Below are 23488 nucleotides of genomic sequence, written 5' to 3'. Positions count from 1 at the left end.
GTTTTTTTCCCTCCAAAAAAATTTAATCTCTTTCTTCAAACCCACAAAAGATTAATATTCACACTCAAATGGACCATATGTCATGTTTTAACATGTTGGAGACCAACAACATAAACTGGTTAACTTGATTTCAAATAGGCTCAAAGCACAGTTTCTCTTGTCTCAGTGTCCATATTTCAACTTCTTGTAAATGTGTCACCGATTTGGAATGTTGTAACTCTGCACTTGTTTCTTCTTGAATTCAGGTGTGTGCATGTTTGTGTAAAATGATACGAGCAATTTCACTAAGCTCAATTCAAAAGCAGGACAAAAAAGGTGGAGGGGGCAATATATGACATATTAGAATATGACATATTAGAACTGATCATAGGTTTTGTATGCCTTTGTATGACTTTTATATACCTACAGTGGGAAACATGAACAACTGTTAGATATTTCCCAATATACATGTTTTAAGTTCTTATATCAGTTTAATTGAAGGATCAAGAGATTCTTTAATGTGCCGTTACAATAAAAACTGATAACATTTGCAACTACTTAATTTTCTCATTACTATGCTCATTACATATTTCAGAAATAAATTAGAAGAGGATTGTGGTAAAAACTGCCATACCATCCAAAGTCAAACTTTAATGTTGATTAAAATAGCCTTACTTTCCTTTATTGTTGCCTTTCAATTCACAAGATTTATAAAATGTGGACTTGTGAAATAAATATATTGTAATAAAATACCACTTTTACTTATATGTTAAAATTCTGTCTAAGATTTTGTTTGATAAGGGTTTTGCTGCTAAAAGTTTGGAAAAACTTGGAAGATAAACTTCCTTAGTCTGGGTACTATATATATTTTTAGGTTTCTGAGCCAGTTAATCTTTCACAACATTTGCTTTTTCCCCTTCTTGTTTCTTAATCTGTGCCAGGGAAGTCTTTGGTGGTTGATTCTAACTAGGACTCAATCCAGGTCCAATTTTAGAAAAACTTAACTTGTTTAATATTAAGTGCAATGTCTTTTTCTTTCCTTTTGTAAAAAGCAGAACTAGTTAGTGGAGTCCCTACAGTTGAGTCAAGTGGTGTAATATTTATCTGAAGCTTTCTCCTATGGAATTACCTCTGCTGCATATGCCCTTGCATGCTCAGAACCTCTCCCTTATTCTATATTCTAATGAATATGACACCTACATGGGCCTCTGGTCTTTGCATATGGTATTTGTCTGTAAACTGTGACATGGCCTTTGGACAATAGCAATGAACTCTGACATGGTTTGACTTGAAAACGTCATTAATATGTTGACTGAAACACTGTGGTCACATAGAATGCCCTATTTAGTACATACTCTGTGAGAAGTTTCGTTGAGGCTGACTTTTAATGGAGTCATTTTGATATGTCAACAACCAAACACCCATGGATGAGGCTTAACATGGCTCAAACTTGGACCAAATTCTTTCCTCGGTAAACGCTGTTCCAGTGGGAATCTAGTCTTGTATTAAACTGCTACATGTTTGCTCTGCTAGATGAATCAATGAATGGCAGAGTGACTTACCTAATTATCTGGTCTTCACATTTTATTTTTTTCGTTTGGACTTCAGAGTGTGTCCAAGTTTACAGACCATGAATTGAGGGCCTATGCCAAAGCAGGGGCAGTGGCTGATGAAGTCATCTCATCTATTCCAACAGTGGCTGCTTATGGTGGTGAGGAAAAAGAGGTTGAAAGGTTAGTTAATTGAAATGTCTGCCACTTTCCTGAACTTTGTTGATCTGCATACTACCCTGAATCTTCCCCATTTTGTATAAAGTGGCAGATTCACCTTGCTATGGTACCCTGAGGGAGCTTTTGTTCAAGAGGTGGCTAAGCTAAGCAGTTAGATTGGTCAAACCACCTACAAAAGACTCCCAAGCCTTTAGCTCTGTGTTCTTGAAGATGATGCAGTTGGTGGCTTTTAGAAAGCCATCTTAGGTTGGATATTTGTTTCAAACTCTGATGGTGTGTGTGTACACACACCATACTTCATGCCAGTCTAAAACACTGTCTTCTGACATTAAGGAAAAGCCTACCTGATCTAAAATGCAATTTTGCACTTTTTTATTGAGCACTTTTTTTTTTTTTTTTTTTTGTGGTACACGGGCCTCTCACTGTTGTGGCCTCTCCCGTTGTGGAGCACAGGCTCCGGACGTGCAGGCTCAGTGGCCATGGCTCACGGGCCTAGCCGCTCCGCGACATGTGGGATCTTCCCGGACCGGGGCACAAACCCACGTCCCCTGCATCGGCAGGCAGACTCTCAACCACTGCGCCACCAGGGAAGCCCAACTGAGCACTTTTTTATTCAATGTGTTTTATTCAGCTTCTGTACTATATGCTCTTTCTAAGTCTAAGATTTCCATTTAATCAAATAACATTTAGCATTGATATATTATAGACCATCATTCTAGGAGATTAACTGTTAATGGAAATCAAAACCTAAATGACCAAAACAACACAGTTGTCAAAACTTTGATTTTATTTATTCTTCCATTTATCTAGTATTTGTTGAGTGCTTATCAGGTGCCAGGTACTGATTTTATAAAACAACCACCAACTTAACTAAACTTTTATTGCGTATGTTGTAGATCTAGTATGATCACATTCTCAGTTGCTACCAAATTCACAAAATGAAAAAGAGAATAGGATTTACAACCTCTGATTATCCTCTTTTCATTTTTTTTTCTTTTGCTTCTTTTGTTTGTGAAGTGATTACCTTACTTCTCATAAAACATTGCATTAGCATATTCCCTCCACTATGGAAGATATTATCTTTCATGTCATGTGACTTAATGAGAGAATTCAAACACAAATAATACTAGAGCCCTCATGGTCAAACATTAGTGTTGAAACTTCTTTTCTCTTGGGGCAAAGCTTACCCCACTGTACTCATCCACGAAGTAATCAACTATGAGGCTTTGTTAGGCATCATCCTTTCAGCACATTGTCATTGCCAGGTTGAAGCAACTTTTAAGGAACTACACAGGCGTTATTGTTGTTTTCTTTCCCTAAAGCTGCTCTGTGTTTGGAATGATTTTGTAAGCATTGATTAAAACCACTGCATTGTGGCCTGTTCTAAACATTTTAACTTGAACTGCTGCTGCTGCTGTTGCTGTTGCTGAAATAGACTCAAATGTTTTCTGTTCACAGGTATGAGAAAAATCTTGTGTTTGCCCAGCGTTGGGGAATTAGAAAAGGGATAGTGATGGGATTCTTTACTGGATTCATGTGGTGTCTCATCTTCTTGTGTTACGCTCTGGCCTTCTGGTACGGCTCCAGACTCGTCCTGGATGACGGAGAATATACAGCAGGAACCCTTGTCCAGGTACTTCCGTCTTGATGCCCTAGATAGAACATTTCCTGCCGGTATCTCAGAAAAGTCCACAGTGAAGGCATTCTGTTTATCCCGTTAGTGTCTGAAGGAGGAAAGCCTCAACGATTTGATGGAGTCCATCTGTTGAAACAGCAATACTTGTGCCTTTTATAGTAAAGGGATGCTGAGCATTTGAGTTCATGAGCCTCGTGATTTCATGCTTCCCAATCAACAGAAGATATTATAGCTGTAAAACAATGATTTTTCTGATTGAGTCCAAAAGATGAAAATGGAAAGTCAGGGATCTCCTAGCTAAAAATTAACAGCTTATGTGGTTGAGCTTAATAATGGCATAAGATATGTGCTAATGGACATAGTTGTTAAATACACTCACTCATAGTTACTAAAATACAAAGCCAATAATATCCTCAACTGGACAGGTAATACAAGTATATTTTATTTCTCACTTGCACTGTAGCCATGCTATAGCTAATGCCTTGGCTACTTTGATTTCCAGTATCTTTTCAGTTGTCCTTTCAAGAATTAATTATTGAGCATCTACTATATGCCAGACTCATACAAAGTGTAGAGAATTCGGTAGTGAGCAAAAGAAATGTCATATTTGCCTTGATGGAATTTACAGTTTAGTGGGGAAGCTAAACAATAAATAATCACATAATGCGTAATGATGATGGTATTATATGCTGCAGAGGACAGGGACCTCGACAGTGAATAGCAGGTGTGGATGGAGTCAGGGAAAGCTCTTTCTCCCGCTCACCTTTCCTCCTTAGCTTACAGCGCCTCTCCTTACCATTAGACTGTTGTCATTGTTCAAATTCCCAAGTGGATGGCACTTCCCCAGTCAGGTCTTCCATGCTCATGCAATCTTTTATTCTCCTGCATGGTTTGCTGAACTTTTCCTTCAGAGTCCTTGAATGAATCTGAACACTTGCATTTATTCACATTTGTTCCTGTCCCTTCCCACCCTCACACAGTAAGCTCCATGAGGTCAGGGAGGTAAAACGTGAAATATATGTTCCATTTGGTCTGTTAATTATTCAATAAATTATATTAATTTAAAAAGCATGGAAGTGGTTTCATATAAGATTCTTAAAATAAATATTTTGGCTCCAGATTCTAGGTAGGACAGGCATCAATTAAATAATGCAAAATACCAAAATTTTGTGCACCAGAAATTTGCTAGCCAGAAGCCTGCAATTTAAGACCTACTGCTGGGCTTCCCTGGTGGCGCAGTGATTGAGAGTCTGCCTGCCGATGCAGGGGACACGGGTTCGTGCCCCGGTCCGGGAGGATCCCACATGCCGCGGAGCGGCTGGGCCCGTGAGCCATGGCCGCTGAGCCTGCGCGTCCGGAGCCTGTGCTTCGCAACGGGAGAGGCCACAACAGTGAGAGGCCCGTGTACGCAAAAAAACAAAACAAAACAAAGACCTACTGCTTTTATATAAATACATATCTAGGGAAAGTTGAATAGCAATTTCACTTGCAAATAGAAATGATTATTAGAGGTCAGACCATAATCATTCTAAGGCACTGACTTTATTTCATTAAGAGCATGGTAATATACTAAGAATGACTTTTTAAAATTCAGTTTTTCTTTGAAAGATAAACAGCTGGCATCACTTGAAGTTTGTTTTAAAAATTAAATATGATAAATCATGTTAAAATATTTTGTAAACCTTAAAGGGATAGCAAAGATGGAAAGTGTTAGTATTATCGTAATTTAACTACTTTCTTAATAACTTTAATATAGCTTTGCACATTTGAAAAGCCAGTGAAAGTACTGCAGGTCTAAAATCTGACTGTAAAGTCCTTTGTCTTTATTGACCTAATGATTCTTAAGAACTTTCAGCTTTAATAAACTAGAAATATCAGTAGTTGACTTTAGTCTCAGCAGCTTGTATCTGCTCGCTCTGCAGAAAGATAATGCACTGAGAAAAGACATCCTTCTTTTGATTCCTTGCCTGCAAGGAGGGGACAGAAGTGTGTACAAATAACGGTTCAGAGGGCAAAATGAAAAAATGGTATTGAAAATACACAATTCCAGTTGGAATCACTGAATTACCACTGAGTTACCCTTGGTAACTCTCTTCAGCGAAGATCCAATTTTATGGTTCTGTTAAAAGATAAACTGAGGCATATTAAAATTTTTAGAAGTTTGTTTGAGAAAAAATAACTCCTATTGGGCACACCAAACCAGAAGTGGTTAGAGGGGGTCTATTAATAAAAGCTAGGGGAAAGACTTTTATAGAGAAGAGGAGGAAGCAAAGCAAGGGAATTATTTGATCGACTGTAGCTTAAGTAGTTGCCTTATTGGGGAAAGCCTAATTGGCTGTTCGTGATTGGTTGTCCTTAGGTTTTGATTTCTTAGCCTTTAGGCATGCAGGCTTAGGTTCTGGTCGCTTATGTAGGCTGCCACATTAGGTGGCATTAAAGCCACCTCGGTCTAACGGCGTCCTTGCTTAACTCATTGAACAAGTTCTCACCTTCAAGTTTCCTGCCCGTTGGATTATAGGCTACTCTATACCTTCTGTAAAGAATTCCTTCTCTCAACTGATATTCCTTGAGTACTTACTCTGTGCAGACATGGCACACTATGTGTCTCTAACATTTTAATCATCAATAACTAACCTCACCTCCTTTTCCTAAACCTTTATTTGCAAGCCTCCACTTACGTCTTAAGAAACTTTTCTTTGGGAAGATGAGAGACATTCTTTAACAGCATAATCATTGGTAAGCATTCCCTTTGTGGTTCTCTCTCTCCCTCTCTCTCTCTCTTTCTCTTGAGCCTGCATGCACTTTTTTGGCCATGCTCTGAGCAACAAACTATAAAGGCTGAGTTTGCATAAGCTGAGTTGAGTGTTTTTAATGCATTAAACTAATTAACAATTAGTTAATCTAACACATTTTGTGATGCACAAAATCATTATTGGCTGCACGGTATTTGGGCATAAATGGTAAGTATTTCACATAAATGACTGTAATTAGTATCACTTGTACATGGACAAAAAACATACTCTATGATCTATTACGAAAAAAAGATGAAAGGGCACTGAATGGTGCTGATGGCTGCTCTTTCATGCCCCTCTTAAGTTTCAGGACTCGATAATGAAAAAGTAACAGCAGTAATAGAGAGGAACATTATTCAGTGTATACAAGGTGTCAAGCACTGAATGAAGTATTTAATATAATTACCATGTGTAATACTCACAACTTCACTCTGTGATTGATGCCATTATGCTACCAGTTAAAAATGAAATGGAGCCATGAGGTTGAGAAATATATGCCAGATAGCACAGGGTGGGATTTGAGCTCAGATCCCTGTGACTCTGAGGCTTGACCCATTAACTACTGTTTTCCTGTTTCTGAATCTCTTCCAAGGGGCCACAGATCCCTTTTAATTTAATTTATTTATTTACTTATTTAATTGAACTCTAGTTGATTTACAATGTTGTGATAGTTTCAGGTGTAGAGCAAAGTGATTCCGTTTTTTATATATGTATATGTATATATATATTTTTTCAGATTCTTTTCCATTATAGGTTATTACAAGATATTGAATATAAGTCCCTGTGCTCTACAGTAGGACCTTGTTGTTTATCTATTTTATATATAGTAATGTGTATCCATTAATCCCAAACTCCTAATTTATCCCTCCCCCACTCTCCCATTTGGTGACCATAAGTTTATTTTCTATGAACAGATCCCCTTTTCTCCAGCACAGCACACCCACAGATAAATTATTCCCCAGAGGTCTCTTTTGCCCTCCCTCTTCCCACACCACAGTCCACAGGGCTGAAGAGTGAGATATTTGGGGTGAGAAATGATGTGTGTTAGCTACTGCAATGGTATTAGGATGTGTACCTCTGTCTGTCTCACTCCCTCTTTCCCTGAGGACCCCGAGAGAGATGTTTGCTTGAGGTAGTGCTTGCAGAGCCAGGCTGAGCAAGGGTTTGACTCTAAACTTCAGTTCAGGCCACTAGTGAGTTGGTCTAGAATCAGCAAACCATGGCCCACAAGTTAAATCCAGCCTGTGGCCCGTTTTTGTAAATAAAGTTTTATTGGAACATAGCCACAGTCATTCATTTCCTACCGTCTATGACTGCTTTTGTACTACATAGTCGAGGAATTGAGTTGAATAATAGCTTCAGCCCATATGGTCTAAAAAGTCTAAACTCTTTACTAACTGGCCCTTTATAGAAAGTGTTTACTGACCCCTGAACTAGGACATGTGGAAGGCTTCTTTTGCTCAGTTAGAAAGACCTCTGATGAGGGTGGTCTTAACACAAATTAGACCACAAGTACTGCTCTGTCTGTTCATCTTCTCACTTCCTAAGTGTGGAATCTCACTTCTTTCATCATCATCATCACTATTATTTATGTGGCTGACATTGGATTAATCACCTTTACACACATTATCATTTACTTCTCATAACAATCCCTTGAGGTATATGCAATCATTATCCCTGTGTTACAGATAATGAACTACTGGGGCTTGAGAGAGTAAGTAATCTGCCAATGGGAGGAAGTACCTGCCATAATTAAGGAAAAGGACAGATGGACAGATGAAGGACAGTTGAAGAGAGAATGTTTGTCCCCATGCATAGAATAGAGAATTCAGGGAGAAGGCAAGAAGGAGCTGGCCCACAGCATCTGGATATATGGAATAGAGAGGTTACTGAGAGGGAGGAGATGCCTGACTGGCTTTGAGAAGCCCCATGGTCCAGCCATAAGGGAGAAAGAGAATGGGGAGGGACTCAGGTATTTTGCCCTGATGTGCTATAACCCATGGGAAGAATCCAGCTCATGAAACCACTACAGACTAGGTTCATTTGATTACCCGAAAAAGACTACATTCATGCAGGTGCCAACCTTTATTTTAGCTCAGAAAATAACTCCAGTCCTCAATACATGGTGGCCAACGAAACAGCCTCCATGTGAGTCACGTGACTAAAGCTCATTCTTTGGTTGAAAGGGTGAAGTCTTGTGCTTCTCCTAGAGGCCAACATGACGAATTGCCTCTTTGCTTCTTTATAAACAGCTCTGATTAAAAACAGAGTGCTGACCTACTAGACAATGGACTTGAGGATATGGGGAGGGGGAAGGGTAAGCTGGGACAAAGTGAGAGAGTGGCGTGGACATATATACACTACCAAATGTAAAATAGATAGCTAGTGGGAAGCAGCCGCATAGCACAGGGAGATCAGCTCGGTGCTCTGTGACCACCTAGAGGGGTGGGATAGGGAGGGTGGGAGGGAGGGAGACGCAAGAGGGAGGAGATATGGGGATATATGTATATATATAACTGATTCACTATGTTATAAAGCAGAAACTAACACATCCTTGTAAAGCAATTATACTCCAATAAAGATGTTAAAAACAAAACAAAACAAAGCAAAACAGAGTGCTGTTGGGTAGGAACATCTGATCATGATCAGGTAGCCTTCCCCTAACTTAATGAGATGGCCAGGTTGGTGAGTCAAAGAAGAGCTTCACCAGCTCTGCACAGGAGCCTGGCCACTCCACTTGTGTGCAGCAGCAGTAGATGAGCCTGGGAGCTGGACAAAATGTCAGTCAAGAGCCTGGATTCAAATAATGCTCTACCCCTTAATACACGTTGAGACACTGGGTAAGTTAGGCAGCCTCCATACACCTCTGTTTCCTCTTCTGTTGTAAGGATTAAATGAAGTAATACGAGTAGAGCACTTAAACACATACCTTACTATTATTGTTATTATTGCTAGTACTAGTATAGCAGTAGTTATCCTAAAAACTAGTTCACTAGTAGCAGGAATATAGCAGTAGCAGTAGTAGTAGGCATATTTTGCATGTACCAGTCTCTAGGACAATCAAGCTAGTCACAGTGTCTTTATCATTTCAACAACCCTTTAACCAGAAGTCTTTAACATTATAAGGCTGTTTATATAATGAATCAATTATCGTATCACTACTCTAACCCACTCAGTTTCTATGTGCTGCCTTGTTTAGGCCTCTTACTGATCTAAAAACATGTTCTTCTTTGTAGAATAGTGATGTTCAATCAAAAATAATGTAGTCTTTTAAATCAAAACAGTAGAAAAATTGGAGATACTTTGCAGAACAAAAACTGTTCCTAGTGTTTCCAAAGAGCTATTTAGCTTTCAGACTCCCACAGAAGAATATTTCTGAGAAATCTTTGAGTTCACATGGGCAGCCCAAATGACAGTGAAGACTATGTACAAATTGATGAAAACTATGTTTGTCTCTTTTTATTACAGATTTTCCTCAGTGTCATAGTAGGAGCTTTAAATCTTGGCAATGCCTCTTCCTGTTTGGAAGCCTTTGCAGCTGGCCGTGCAGCAGCCACCAGCATTTTTGAGACAATGGACCGGGTATGTAAAAGCCAAAAGTAAAGGCCATTAGCAGGTTGGGGCTGGGGGGAGGAATGAAGTCACGAGGAATTTATCCTCAATGTTAAAAAATATGAGAAACTATCACAATGCCCTTAATTCAGCAGTACTAAATAAGTGCTGTCATGAGCCAGACCCCATTCTGAGCTGGCAGTGCAAGAGTGAAATGGAACAAATAAGGCCCCTGCTCTCATATCATATGGGAAATAGGCAATACCGAAGTAGGCACATTCAAAGATAAGGTAATATTAGATGGTGATAAGTAAAAGCAAGGAAATAAAATAGGTCAGTGTGATAGTGGTTGGGATAGGGGATGGATTGAGTGACAATCCATCACTCAATAAGTTGAGTGACAGTGACACCGTTTCTGAGCTGAGAACCGAAAGAGGTGAGTCAGCCATGCAAAAGGGGACTCGTGGGAGGGGAGATGCCTGAGAGGTGAGAGCAGGGAGGTATCCATGGAAGAGATCTCCAGGTTGGAAAAGGGCTTGGTGAGTGCAAGGAACTAAAAGTCAGTGTGACTGAACAGAGTGAGCAAGAGACAGAGGCTGGAGGAATGGGAAGGGGCCAGATCACGCAGGACTTTAAGACCAAGTTCATAAGATTAGATTAACTTCTAAATGTGACAGAAAGTCTACAGGCTTGTAAAGGACCCTGGCAGCCTGGCTAGGATTTCCCTGGTTAAGTTATTGAAGGACATCAGTGGTCAAGCTAGAGAGGTCAAAATTCAAGAACAGAAGGAGAGACAAGGGAAGATGGAGAGACAAGGGAAGATGGCGGAAGAGTAAGACGCGGAGATCACCTTCCTCTCCACAGATACACCAGAAATACATCTACGCGTGGAACAACTCCTACGGAGCACCTACTGAACGCTGGCAGAAGACCTCAGACCTCCCAAAAGGCAAGGAACCCCCCACGTACCTGGTTAGGGCAAAAGAAAAAACTAAACAGAGACAAAAGAATAGGGACGGGTCCTGCACCAGCGGGAGAGAGCTGTGAAGGAGGAAAAGTGTCCACACACTAGGAGCCCCTTCGCGGGTGGAGACTTCGGGAGGCGGAGTGGGGGAGCTTGGGAGCCGCGGAGGAGAGCACAGCAACAGGGGTGCGGAGGGCAAAGCGGAGAGATTCCAGCGCAGAGGATCGGGCCGACCGGCACTCACCAGCCGAGAGGCTTGTCTGCTCGCCCGCCGGGGCGGGCGGGACTGGGAGCTGAGGCTCCGGCTTTTGTCGGAGCGCCGGGAGAGGACTGAGGTTGGCAGCGTGAACACAGCCTGCAGGGCGTTGGTGCGCCGCGGCTGGCCGGGAGAGAGTCTGGGGAGGGGTCTGGACCTGCCGAAGAGGCAAGAGACTTTTACGTCCCTCTTTGTTTCCTGGTGCACGAGGAGGGGGGATTGGGAACGCTGCTTGGGAGAGCTCCGGAGACGGGCGCGAGCCGCGGCTAAGAGTGCGGAGCCCAGAGACGGACATGGGACGCTAAGGCCGCTGCTGCCGCCGCCAGGAGGCCTGTGTGCGAGCGCAGGTCACTAGCCACACGCCCTTCCGGGGAGCCTGTGCAGCCCGCCGCTGCCGGGGTCCCGGGATCCGGGGACGGCTCCCCCGGGAGAGCGCACGGCGCGCCTCAGGCTGCAGCGTCACGCCGGCCTCTGCCGCTGCAGGCCCGCCCTGCACTCTGTGACCCTCCCTACCCCCCGGCCTGGGTGAGCCAGAGCCTCCGAATCAGCGGCTCCTTTAACCCCGTCCTGTCTGAGCAAAGAACAGACGCCCTCCGGCGACCTACACGCACAGGCGGGGCCAAATCCAAAGCTGAGGCCCTGGGAGCTGTGAGAACAAAGAAGAGAAAGGGAAATCTCTTCCAGCAGCCTCAGAAGCAGCAGATTAAAGCTCCACAATCAACTTGATATACCCTGCATCTGTGGAATACCTGAATAGACAACGAATCATCCCAAATTAAGGAGCCCTGTGGATGAAAGGCTCTTGGTGCTGCAGCCAGGACTCAGTGCTGTGCCTCTGAGGTGGGAGAGCCAACTTCAGGACACTGGTCCACAAGAGGCCTCCCAGCTGCACATAATATCAAACAGCAAAAATCTCCAAGAGATCTCCATCTCAACGCCAGCACCCAGCTTCACTCAACGACCAGCAAGCTACAGTGCTGGACATCCTATGCCAAACAACTAGCAAGACAGGAACACAACCCCACCCATTAGCAGAGAGGCTGCCCAAAATCATAATAAGTCTACAGACACCCCAAAACACACCACCAGACGTGGACCTGCCCACCAGAAAGACAAGATCCAGCCTCATACACCAGAACACAGGCACTAGTACCCTCCACCAGGAAGCCTACACAACCCACTGAACCAACCTTAGCCACTGGGGACAGACTCAAAAAACAACAGGAACTACGAACCTTCAGCCTGCAAAAAAAAAAAAAAAAAAAGGAGACCCCAAACACAGTAAGATAAGCAAAATGAAAAGACAGAAAAACACACAGCAGATGAAGGAGCAAGATAAAAACCCACCAGACCTAACAAATGAAGAGGAAATAGGCAGTCTACCTGAAAAAGAATTCAGAATAATGATAGTAAGGTTGATCCGAAATCTTGGAGATAGAATGGACAATAGAATGGACAAATTGCAAGAATCAGTTAACAAGGACCTAGAAGAACTAAAGATGAAACAAGCAACGATGAACAACACAATAAATGAAATTAAAAGTACTCTAGATGGGATCAATAGCAGAATAACTGAGGCAGAAGAACGGATAAGTGACCTGGAAGATAAAATAGTGGAAATAACTACTGCAGAGCAGAATAAAGAAAAAAGAATGAAAAGAACTGAGGACAGTCTCAGAGACCTCTGGGACAACATTAAACGCACCAACATTCGAATTATAGGGGTTCCAGAAGAAGAAGAGAAAAAGAAAGGGACTGAGAAAATATTTGAAGAGATTATAGTTGAAAACTTCCCTAATATGGGAAAGGAAATAGTTAATCAAGTCCAGGAAGCACAGAGAGTCCCATACAGGATAAATCCAAGGAGAAATACGCCAAGACACATATTAATCAAACTGTCAAAAATTAAATACAAAGAAAACATATTAAAAGCAGCAAGGGAAAAACAACAAATAACACACAAGGGAATCCCCATAAGGTTAACAGCTGATCTTTCAGCAGAAACTCTGCAAGCCAGAAGGGAGTGGCAGGACATATTGAAAGTGTTGAAGGAGAAAAACCTGCAACCAAGATTACTCTACCCAGCAAGGATCTCATTCAGATTTGATGGAGAAATTAAAACCTTTACAGACAAGCAAAAGCTGAGAGAGTTCAGCACCACCAAACCACCTCTACAACAACTGCTAAAGGAACTTCTCTAGGCAAGAAACACAAAAGAAGGAAAGGACCTACAATAACAAACCCAAAACAATGAAGAAAATGGGAATAGGAACACACATATCGATAATTACCTTAAATGTAAATGGACTAAATGCTCCCACCAAAAGACACAGATTGGCTGAATGGATACAAAAACAAGACCCATATATTTGCTGTCTACAAGAGACCCACTTCAGACCTAGAGACACATACAGACTGAAAGTAAGGGGATGGAAAAAGGTATTTCATGCAAGTGGAAACCAAAAGAAAGCTGGAGTAGCAATTCTCATATCAGACAAAATAGACTTTAAAACAAAGACTATTAGAAGAGACAAAGAAGGACACTACATAATGATCAAGGGATCAATCCAAGAGGAAGATATAACAATTGTAAATATTTATGCACCCAACATAGGTGCACCTCAATACATAAGGCAAATACTGACAACCATAAAAGGGGAAATTGACAGTAACACATTCATAGTAGGGGACTTTAACACCCCACTTTCACCAATGGACAGATCATCCAAAATGAAAATAAATAAGGAAACACAAGCTTTAAATGATACATTAAACGAGATGGAGTTAATTGATATTTATAGGACATTCCATCCAAAAACAACAGAATACACATTTTTCTCAAGTGCTCATGGAACATTCTCCAGGATAGATCATATCTTGGGTCACAGATCAAGCCTTGGTAAATTTAAGAAAATTGAAATTGTATCAAGTATCTTTTCTGACCACAACGCCATGAGACTAGATATCAATTACAGGAAAGGATCTGTAAAAAATACAAACACATGGAGGCTAAACAATACACTACTTAATAATGAAGATATCACTGAAGAAATCAAAGAGGAAATCAAAAAATACCTAGAAACAAATGACAATGGAGACACAACGACCCAAAACCTGTGGGATGCAGCAAAAGCAGTTCTAAGGGGGAAGTTTATAGCAATACAAGCCCACCTTAAGAAGCAGGAAGCATCTCGAATAAACAACCTAACCTTGCACCTCAAGCAATTAGAGAAAGAAGAACAAAAAAACCCCAAAGCTAGCAGAAGGAAAGAAATCATAAAAATCAGATCAGAAATAAATGAAAAAGAAATGAAGGAAACAATAGCAAAGATCAATAAAACTAAAAGCTGGTTCTTTGAGAAGATAAACAAAATAGATAAACCACTAGCCAGACTCATCAAGAAAAAAAGGGAGAAGACCCAAATCAATAGAATTAGAAATGAAAAAGGAGAGGTAACAACTGACACTGCAGAAATAAAAGAGATCATGAGAGATTACTACAAGCAACTCTATGCCAATAAAATGGACAATCTGGAAGAAATGGACAAATTCTTAGAAAGGCACAACCTGCCAAGACTGAATCAGGAAGAAATAGAAAATATGAACAGACCAATCACAAGCACTGAAATTGAAACTGTGATTAAAAATCTTCCAACAAAGAAAAGCCCAGGACCAGATGGCTTCACAGGCGAATTCTATCAAACATTCAGAGAAGAGCTAACACCTATCCTTCTCAAACTCTTCCAAAATATAGCAGAGGGAGGAACACTCCCAAACTCATTCTACGAGGCCACCATCACCTTGATACCAAAACCAGACAAGGATGTCACAAAGAAAGAAAACTACAGGCCAATATCACTGATGAACATAGATGCAAAAATCCTCAACAAAATACTAGCAAACAGAATCCAACAGCACATTAAAAAGATCATACACCATGATCAAGTGGGGTTTATTCCAGGAATGCAAGGATTCTTCAATATACGCAAATCTATCAATGTGATAAACCATATTAACAAACTGAAGGAGAAAAACCATATGATCATCTCAATAGATGCAGAGAAAGCTTTTGACAAAATTCAACACCCATTTATGATAAAAACCCTGCAGAAAGTAGGCATAGAGGGAACTTTCCTCAACATAATAAAGGCCATATATGACAAGCCCACAGCAAACATCATCCTCAATGGTGAAAAACTGAAAGCATTTCCACTAAGATCAGGAACAAGACAAGGTTGCCCACTCTCACCACTCTTATTCAACATAGTTTTGGAAGTTTTAGCCACAGCAATCAGAGAAGAAAAGGAAATAAAAGGAATCCAAATCAGAAAAGAAGAAGTAAAGCTGTCACTGTTTGCAGATGACATGATCCTATACATAGAGAACCCTAAAGATGCTACCAGAAAACTACTAGAGCTAATCAATGAATTTGGTAAAGTGGCAGGATACAAAATTAATGCACAGAAATCTCAGGCATTCCTATATACTAATGATGAAAAATCTGAAAGTGAAATCAAGAAAACACTCCCATTTACCATTGCAACAAAAAGAATAAAATATCTAGGAATAAACCTACCTAAGGAGACAAAAGATCTGTATGCAGAAAATTATAAGACACTGATGAAAGAAATTAAAGATGATACAAATAGATGGAGAGATATACCATGTTCTTGGATTGGAAGAATCAACATTGTGAAAATGACTCTACTACCGAAAGCAATCTATAGATTCAATGCAATCCCTATCAAACTACCACTGGCGTTTTTCACAGAACTAGAACAAAAAATTTTGCAATTTGTATGGAAACACAAAAGACCCCGAATAGCCAAAGCAATCTTGAGAACGAAAGAAGGAACTGGAGGAATCAGGCTCCCAGACTTCAGACTATACTACAAAGCTATAGTTATCAAGACGGTATGGTACTGGCACAAAAACAGAAAGATAGATCAATGGAACAGGATAGAAAGCCCAGAGATAAACCCACGCACATATGGTCACCTTATCTTTGACAAAGGAGGCAGAAATGTACAGTGGAGAAAGGACAGCCTATTCAATAAGTGGTGCTGGGAAAACTGGACAGCTACATGTAAAAGTATGAAATTAGATCACTCCCTAACACCGTACACAAAAATAAGCTCAAAATGGATTAAAGACCTAAATGTAAGGCCAGAAACTATCAAACTCTTAGAGGAAAACATAGGCAGAACACTCTATGACATAAATCACAGCAAGGTCCTTTTTGACCCACCTCCTAGAGAAATGGAAATAAAAACAAGAGTAAACAAATGGGACCTAATGAAACTTAAAAGCTTTTGCGCAGCAAAGGAAACCATAAAGAAGACCAAAAGACAACCCTCAGAATGGGAGAAAATATTTGCAAATGAAGCAACTGACAAAGGATTGATATCCAAAATTTATAAGCAGCTCATGCAGCTTAATAACAAAAAAACAAACAACCCAATCCAAAAATGGGCAGAAGACCTAAATAGACATTTCTCCAAAGAAGATATACAGAGTGCCAACAAACACATGAAAGAATGCTCAACATCACTAATCATGAGAGAAATGCAAATCAAAACTACAATGAGATATCATCTCACACCAGTCAGAATGGCCATCATCAAAAAATCTACAAACAATAAATGCTGGAGAGGGTGTGGAGAAAAGGGAACCCTCTTACACTGTTGGTGGGAATGTAAATTGATACAGCCACTGTGGAGAACAGTATGGAGGTTCCTTAAAAAGCTACAAATAGAACTACCATATGACCCAGCAATCCCACTACTGGGCATATACCCTGAGAAAACCATAATTCAAAAAGAGTCATGTTCCAAAATGTTCATTGCAGCTCTATTTACAATAGCCCAGAGATGGAAACAACCTAAGTGTCCATCATCGGATGAATGGATAAAGAAGATGTGGCACATATATACAATGGAATATTACTCAGCCATAAAAAGAGACTAAATTGAGCTATTTGTAATGAGGTGGATAGACCTAGAGTCTGTCATACAGAGTGAAGTAAGTCAGAAAGAGAGAGACAAATACCGTATGCTAACACATATATATGGAATTTAAAAAAAAAAAAATGTCATGAAAAACCTAGGGGTGAAACAGGAATAAAGACACAGACTTACTAGAGAATGGACTTGAGGCTATGGGGAGGGGGAAGGGTAAACGGTGACAAAGCGATAAAGAGGCATGGACATATATACACTACCAAACGTAAGGTAGATAGCTAGTGGGAAGCAGCCGCATAGCACAGGGAGATCAGCTCGGTGCTTTGTGACCGCCTGGAGGGGTGGGATAGGGAGGGTGGGAGGGAGGGAGACGCAAGCGGGAAGAGATATGGGAATATATGTATATATATAACTGATTCATTTTGTTGTGAAGCTGAAACTAACATACCATTGTAAAGCAATTATACTCCAATAAAGATGTTAAAAAAAAAAAACAAAAAGAACAGAAGGGGGGAGGTGGCAATATGTTGTTTTATATTTTGGGGTTTCATTTATTGGGGTATAAAAAGATTGTTGAAAACCACATAGAGCTATCCAAAGTCTACCTCATTCTTAGGGTTGTTGCATGCTCAAGTAAGATGACGAGTCTGAGAGGCCCCTGAAACGATTACAAAAAATTAAGGCATTTAAAAATTATTTTTACTAGAGACCAAAGAAGAAGAAATAGATGACACTGTAGCCCCAAATAGAGATATGATGATGAATTTCTCTCACTAGTGAGGTAGAGGGAAGAAGTTGACCCTGGAGTGTTCTGGTAGATGGAGATGACCCTCACTCTTGTCTGATGACCTAACAACATGGTTAAGTTCTGAATTAGGCTCACCACTAACAACAACAGAGGTGGAATTCAGCATATCAGTTGAAAGTTGGTATATTTGAAGACACCACTTGAGAACGTTAGTTTTAATCATCATCTACAATAGATACTTAAATGTTGGGTACTACTGGACCTTGGCCTCTTGAGATGCCTCTACTTCCTCAAGTGAACAAATGGGCGTATCACCTGTCTAGTTAGGTTACAGTGATGATTACATAAATGAAAAAAGCATATTAAAACACCTTGTGCATTGTCTTCTGTAGTATCTCAATTTACAATACTCCATAATAATATCAATATATTATATACTAATATATTAATTATAGATCAATACCATATATTTCCATAACATCTTATGGAAAAACCCAAACGAACTTTTTGGCCAACCTATTATATTATTTTATTGTCATTATGTAATAATATATCATAGTAGTATACAGTAAATACTAATTAATTAAATTAATGTGATAATATTTTATACCAATTATATGATCATTGACATTTTATATTAATTATAATTAATTGTATATTAATTATTTATGTAAGTTTGGTTATATATAAATATATGTAATATATTAATACTACTATATAGTAATAGTAATTACAATAGTAATAATCTCACATTAATTTCTCAGTGAATGGTAGTGAATATTATTACTGTCATTAATGCATATTTAATGTGGAAGCAACTTATCTTTGGCATATCACTGCAGTGTTTAACCTGGTTGTTGTTCTGTTTTATGAATCAGTTCAAACTGAGATGGACAGTAAATGCATATAATACATGCTGTCGCTATATTCCTTTTATATTCTACTCCAGAAACCCCTCATTGACTGCATGTCAGAAGATGGTTACAAGTTGGATCGAATTAAGGGTGAAATTGAATTCCATAATGTGACCTTCCACTATCCTTCCAGACCAGAGGTGAAGGTAAGTGCCAATTTCTTCTTTGATGATTCATTTCCAGAGCCACAGAATAATTGTTTTCATGAAGCGTGACTTATTTTCCAGGAACAAGGCAGGGAGACATGTTTCTCTGGAAGTGACCTCAGGTGTCTTGTCATTCCTCAGGCCACAAACCGTATTCCTTGTGATAATAATATATGCAAATCTCTCTGGTGGGAACACAGTCTGGTAGCACATTCAGGTTAAGTCAACTGAGTGATGCTCTGTTAAGATGAGTAGCAGATCCTGTCACTGTGAGTACAAGCTAAACAAACTGCAAAACAATCAGAACAATCCAGAAGGATGGCTTATCAACCACCTCCTTAAAGCCTGCAGGAGGCGGGACACTGAGTGGGTAGGGTATGAAGTGGCAAAGGAAAGCTGCTGTCTTTGACGTTTTTTATTTCCTATCCATGAGTTCACAAGGATCTCTAGATCCGTCCCTGAAGGAAAGGCAATCTTGTGATATTATGGTCACATGTCTTGTACTAGGTGATTGTCCAGGGCACATGGTGAAGAAAATTTACAGTTTTCCCGCACCTACTGAGCAAATATCTTTAAAGCCAATTTACCCCACAGGAAAACTAGGATCTACTCCCCAAATGAACTGGCTTTGGGAGGAGACTTATCCCTCATTTTTAAGGAGTATCTTTAGCCACCCTTTCTTTTTATTTTTTTATTTGAAATACAGTTGATGTACAATATTGTGCTGGTTCACGTATACTACATAGCAATTTGACATTTGCATACATTATGAAATGATCACCATAATAAGTCTAGTAACCATCTGTCCCCATACAAAGTTATTACAATATTATTGACCATATTCCTTATGCTGTATATTATATCCACGTGCCTTTGTTTTATAACTGCAGGCTTGTACTTCTTTATCCCCTTCACTTATTTTCCCCTCTGGGAACCACTCCTTTGTTCTCTGTATCTCTGAGTCTATTTTCATTTTGTTTTGCTTGTTTGCTTATTTTGTTTTTTAGATTCCACATGTAAGATCATACAGTATTTGTCTTTCTCTGTCTGACTTATTTCACTTAGCATAGTACCTTCTAGATTTATCCATGTTGTCACAAATGGCAAGATTTAATTTTTTAGAGCTGAGTAATATTCCATTGTGTGTGTGTGTGTGTGTGTGTGTGTGTGTGTTTATATGTGTATACCACATTTTCTTCATTCATCTATTGATGGATACTTAGGTTGCTTCCATATCTTGGCTATTGTAAATAATACTGCAATGAACACTGGTATGCATGTATCTTTTCAAATTATTGTTTCTGTTTTCTTCCAGTAAATACACAGAAGTGAAATTGCTGGATCATATGGCAGTTCCATTTTTAATATTTTGAGGAAACTTTGTACTGTTTTCCATAGTTAGCTACCCTTTCTTAATACTATTTCTATTACCCCCACAGAACTCAATCCCATGCAACTTAATTCTAATACTACATACTTATAATGTAGGTAAATATATATATATATATATATACACACACACACACACCCCTCATACATATCTGTATATAAAACATAGTTACATATTTTCTGATAACATTTCTGAAGTATATTTTTGATTACTGTAATATAGCACTATATATATATATATAAACATTAAATGTCAACATATGTAAAAGTGCTTTGTGAAATATAGATCACAAGGTAGTACTTACTCAGTAAAGATTTTTGAACAGATGACTGAAAGCTTCATTTATAATATCTGTTCAGAGCTAGTTCCTAATAGCTGTTCAACAAATACCGGTTGAATTGAAATACATTTATGTCATTTCTGTTTTATCTTCTATCCCCAATGCCAGTAGTTTGTTTTAATAAAGTCTTCTACTGCTAAGTGGCTTTCTCCCCTAAGCTAATTGGGACAGTCTCCTTGAGGTATCCTGACGTGTCAGAAACATTTTAAATTAGATTCTAGAACATACTTTTCAAATTCGGCCTGGCTTATTTACTTCAACAGTGTTTTATTTGTTGGTTACAGCTATCAGTTTATTACTAAGTAATGTGCTAAATGCTAAAACCACATCCTAGGCATTGTTTACTAATTTTTCTGGTTATTGAGGGAAATCAGTGGATATTGCTGTGAGGGCATAAGTAAACACATACACAGTGTCCTCACAAAGCATTCTAACTTGTAGCCTAATTGACAGCAATCTGAACATTGCTCTTTTCCTTTCTCTGCAGATTTTAAATAACTTAAGCATGGTCATTAAATCAGGGGAAATGACAGCTATGGTAGGATCCAGTGGAGCTGGGAAAAGCACGGCACTGCAGCTCATTCAGCGATTCTATGACCCCAGTGAAGGCATGGTGGGTATTTTCTAGAAACTTCTTAATCCACGGGGATAGGAAATTGCAAATGGTTATACATTGGTCAGACACAAAGGCCTAGCATACACTGAGACCATCCTGACATCTGCATAGTTGACAATGATTTTTGACGGTACCAACTGGACTAATTCCCTCCATGGTGGTTGTGTTCGATAAATAACCAGTCCATATGCTCAGTGATGTAACTGAATGTGCAGATACATTCAAAATGGTATTGCTGCCTCTTCAGTGAGGGAACATTTCCATTTCTTTCTTCTTATTGTAACAAAATTATTATTGTTCCCTAAGGTTCTCCAAACGCTAAGTATAAGAAAGCTTACATGACCAGAATTAACAGAGAACAGCTCTCGATTATTGCTTTGAGAAGTTAGGTTAAAAAACTACTGTTTCTTTCTCCTTGTGTTTGTCTGACTATCAACATAGATTGAAACTAAAAAAAAATATTGATAGTTGCTATTTATCAATATTATATGTCAAGTGCTTTATGAAAATCATCACTTATTTTCACAGTGACCTCCAAAGATAAATATGCCCGTTTTGCAGATGAGGAAGGAGAGAGATTGAGATCTGAACCCAGATCTGTTGGATGCCAAAGGCTATGCTCTTTTCACTCTGCCTCAAAATCATTCTTGTTAACATCTCCTTGATGCCTTTAGATAGGATCATTTGACTGTACATTAAATGACTTCCATGCAATGAGCTCTATATAATGCATATACTGTCAGAGTGACATGGCAAATGTGATAGAGTTCTCTTTCTTCACAGACACTTTGTTCTCTGATTGGGTATTCTTTGCTACATACCACCATAACTATGTTCTGAATATATAGAGATCATGTTTTCTTGATGTAAAATTTTTACTTTTTTCTAATAGTAATATTTATTTACTTATCACACTTACAGTTTCAATTGCTTTTGAACAGCCAAGTGTCATTTGATGAGTCTGGCCAGAAAGTAAGATTTTGTTCTAAACATATATATACAAGATAGAGATCATTGCTTATTTTCATTGTGTCTTTTGAAGTTCATTTTGGCCTCAAGTCAAAAGATAAAAATATTCAAAGTATGGTGAATAACTGACTCTACTCTTTATTAAGGAATTAAAAACTTTTCTACTCCTGGGCCAATCATGTTAAACTATATCAAGTGAGCTTTATACCAATTGTGTTTCTACAGCGAATTGTCCTACAGCTATACTTGATTTCAGTTTATGTTGTCATCCTTATATTAACAACCACATTGTAAGAGGAATTGTTTCTTTCACAATCTCGTTGGTCTCTTTTTTTTCTCCCCATAGGTCAAGTACAACCTAATAGTATGACTCAGAACTCTGAAGGATTCCAAGAGAAGTGACTTTGTATTCTTGTTCTCTAGGTGACCTTGGATGGCCATGACATTCGCTCTCTTAACATTCAGTGGCTTAGAGCTCAGATCGGGATAGTGGAGCAAGAGCCTGTTTTGTTTTCCACCACCATTGCAGAGAATATTCGCTATGGCAGAGAAGATGCAACGATGGAAGATATAGTCCGAGCTGCCAAGGAAGCCAATGCCTACAGCTTCATCATGGACCTGCCACAGGTATCCCTAGCCTCTCATTCCAGAGGGAAACCCAGAAGTCATAGGAGGCAAAAAAATTACACAGTAATGTGCATTTCTTTTCATTTGATTCCTAAATTATTAAAATCTTAATGTCATGTTTTAATTTTATGCCCAGAAATGTATCTTGAGTTTCTCGCCTTTGTCTGAAAATACGTTGTTGTTAATATATCAAAAACCTACCAGACTGGGGTAGCTTTCTTTTAAAAGCTCCTTTGACCCAGATACAATTTCCTTATTCTGTCTATTAAGCATTTGTCTAAGCGGATGATAAGTTTGTCACGTGGCAGTAACTTTCATAATGCCCTTTTGATGGCTATCATTGTCACTCCTCTCTAATTTTCTTGTGCTTGGGCAGCTAATACTGTCTTCAGTACTGTATCTCACATATTCAAAATCTCCTCATTCATCTTCATTTTATACAACACGACAACAAAAACCAACTCCCTAGTAATATACTTGTACGGATTTCGCGGCCAGTGGTCTGCTAAATGGAAGAGTTATTATTGCTAGTTTACACATAGTTAGCGCTTACTACATATCAGGCACTGTTCTAAGCACTTTACATCTGTTAATTCATTTAACTCTCACAATCATCCTGTCAGGCAGCTACTATTATTATCCGCATCTACCGATGGAGAATTGAGGTTCCAAGAGATCAAATCACTTGCTCAAGGCAGGAGAGACAAGGATCTCATCCAGGTGGTCTGGCTCCAGAGTCTGTGCTCTAGAATACTTCCTACTCAGCCTTCTAAAATGTTTGTATGAATAGGATTTCAGCTGTGAGTATTATATAGTCTAGTGGTTAAAAAGTATAAAGCTTTAGAATCAGTCTGCCTCCATACAAATCC

General features: G+C 39.3%; 1 protein-coding gene across 3 annotated transcripts in view; it reads left to right on the top strand.

Moving 5' to 3' along the window:
- Positions 1-23488, top strand: part of ABCB11 (ATP binding cassette subfamily B member 11) — a 103127-nt gene that overhangs the window by 34823 nt on the left and 44816 nt on the right. For all 3 annotated transcript variants that reach the window (XM_082840771.1, XM_082840769.1, XM_082840770.1), the window contains 6 exons: positions 1588-1712; positions 3168-3342; positions 9606-9719; positions 18567-18677; positions 20895-21020; positions 22416-22619. In XM_082840771.1, the coding sequence (XP_082696897.1) occupies positions 1588-1712; positions 3168-3342; positions 9606-9719; positions 18567-18677; positions 20895-21020; positions 22416-22619 (855 nt within the window). The remainder of the gene's footprint in view (positions 1-1587; positions 1713-3167; positions 3343-9605; positions 9720-18566; positions 18678-20894; positions 21021-22415; positions 22620-23488) is intronic.

The sequence above is a fragment of the Leucopleurus acutus genome (genome assembly GCF_964270905.1).
Source record: "Leucopleurus acutus genome assembly, chromosome: 6".
NCBI classification, from domain to species: domain Eukaryota; kingdom Metazoa; phylum Chordata; class Mammalia; order Artiodactyla; family Delphinidae; genus Leucopleurus; species Leucopleurus acutus.
The sequence above is the reverse complement of the archived record's forward strand: the minus strand, read 5'-3'. Positions and strand labels throughout refer to the sequence as shown.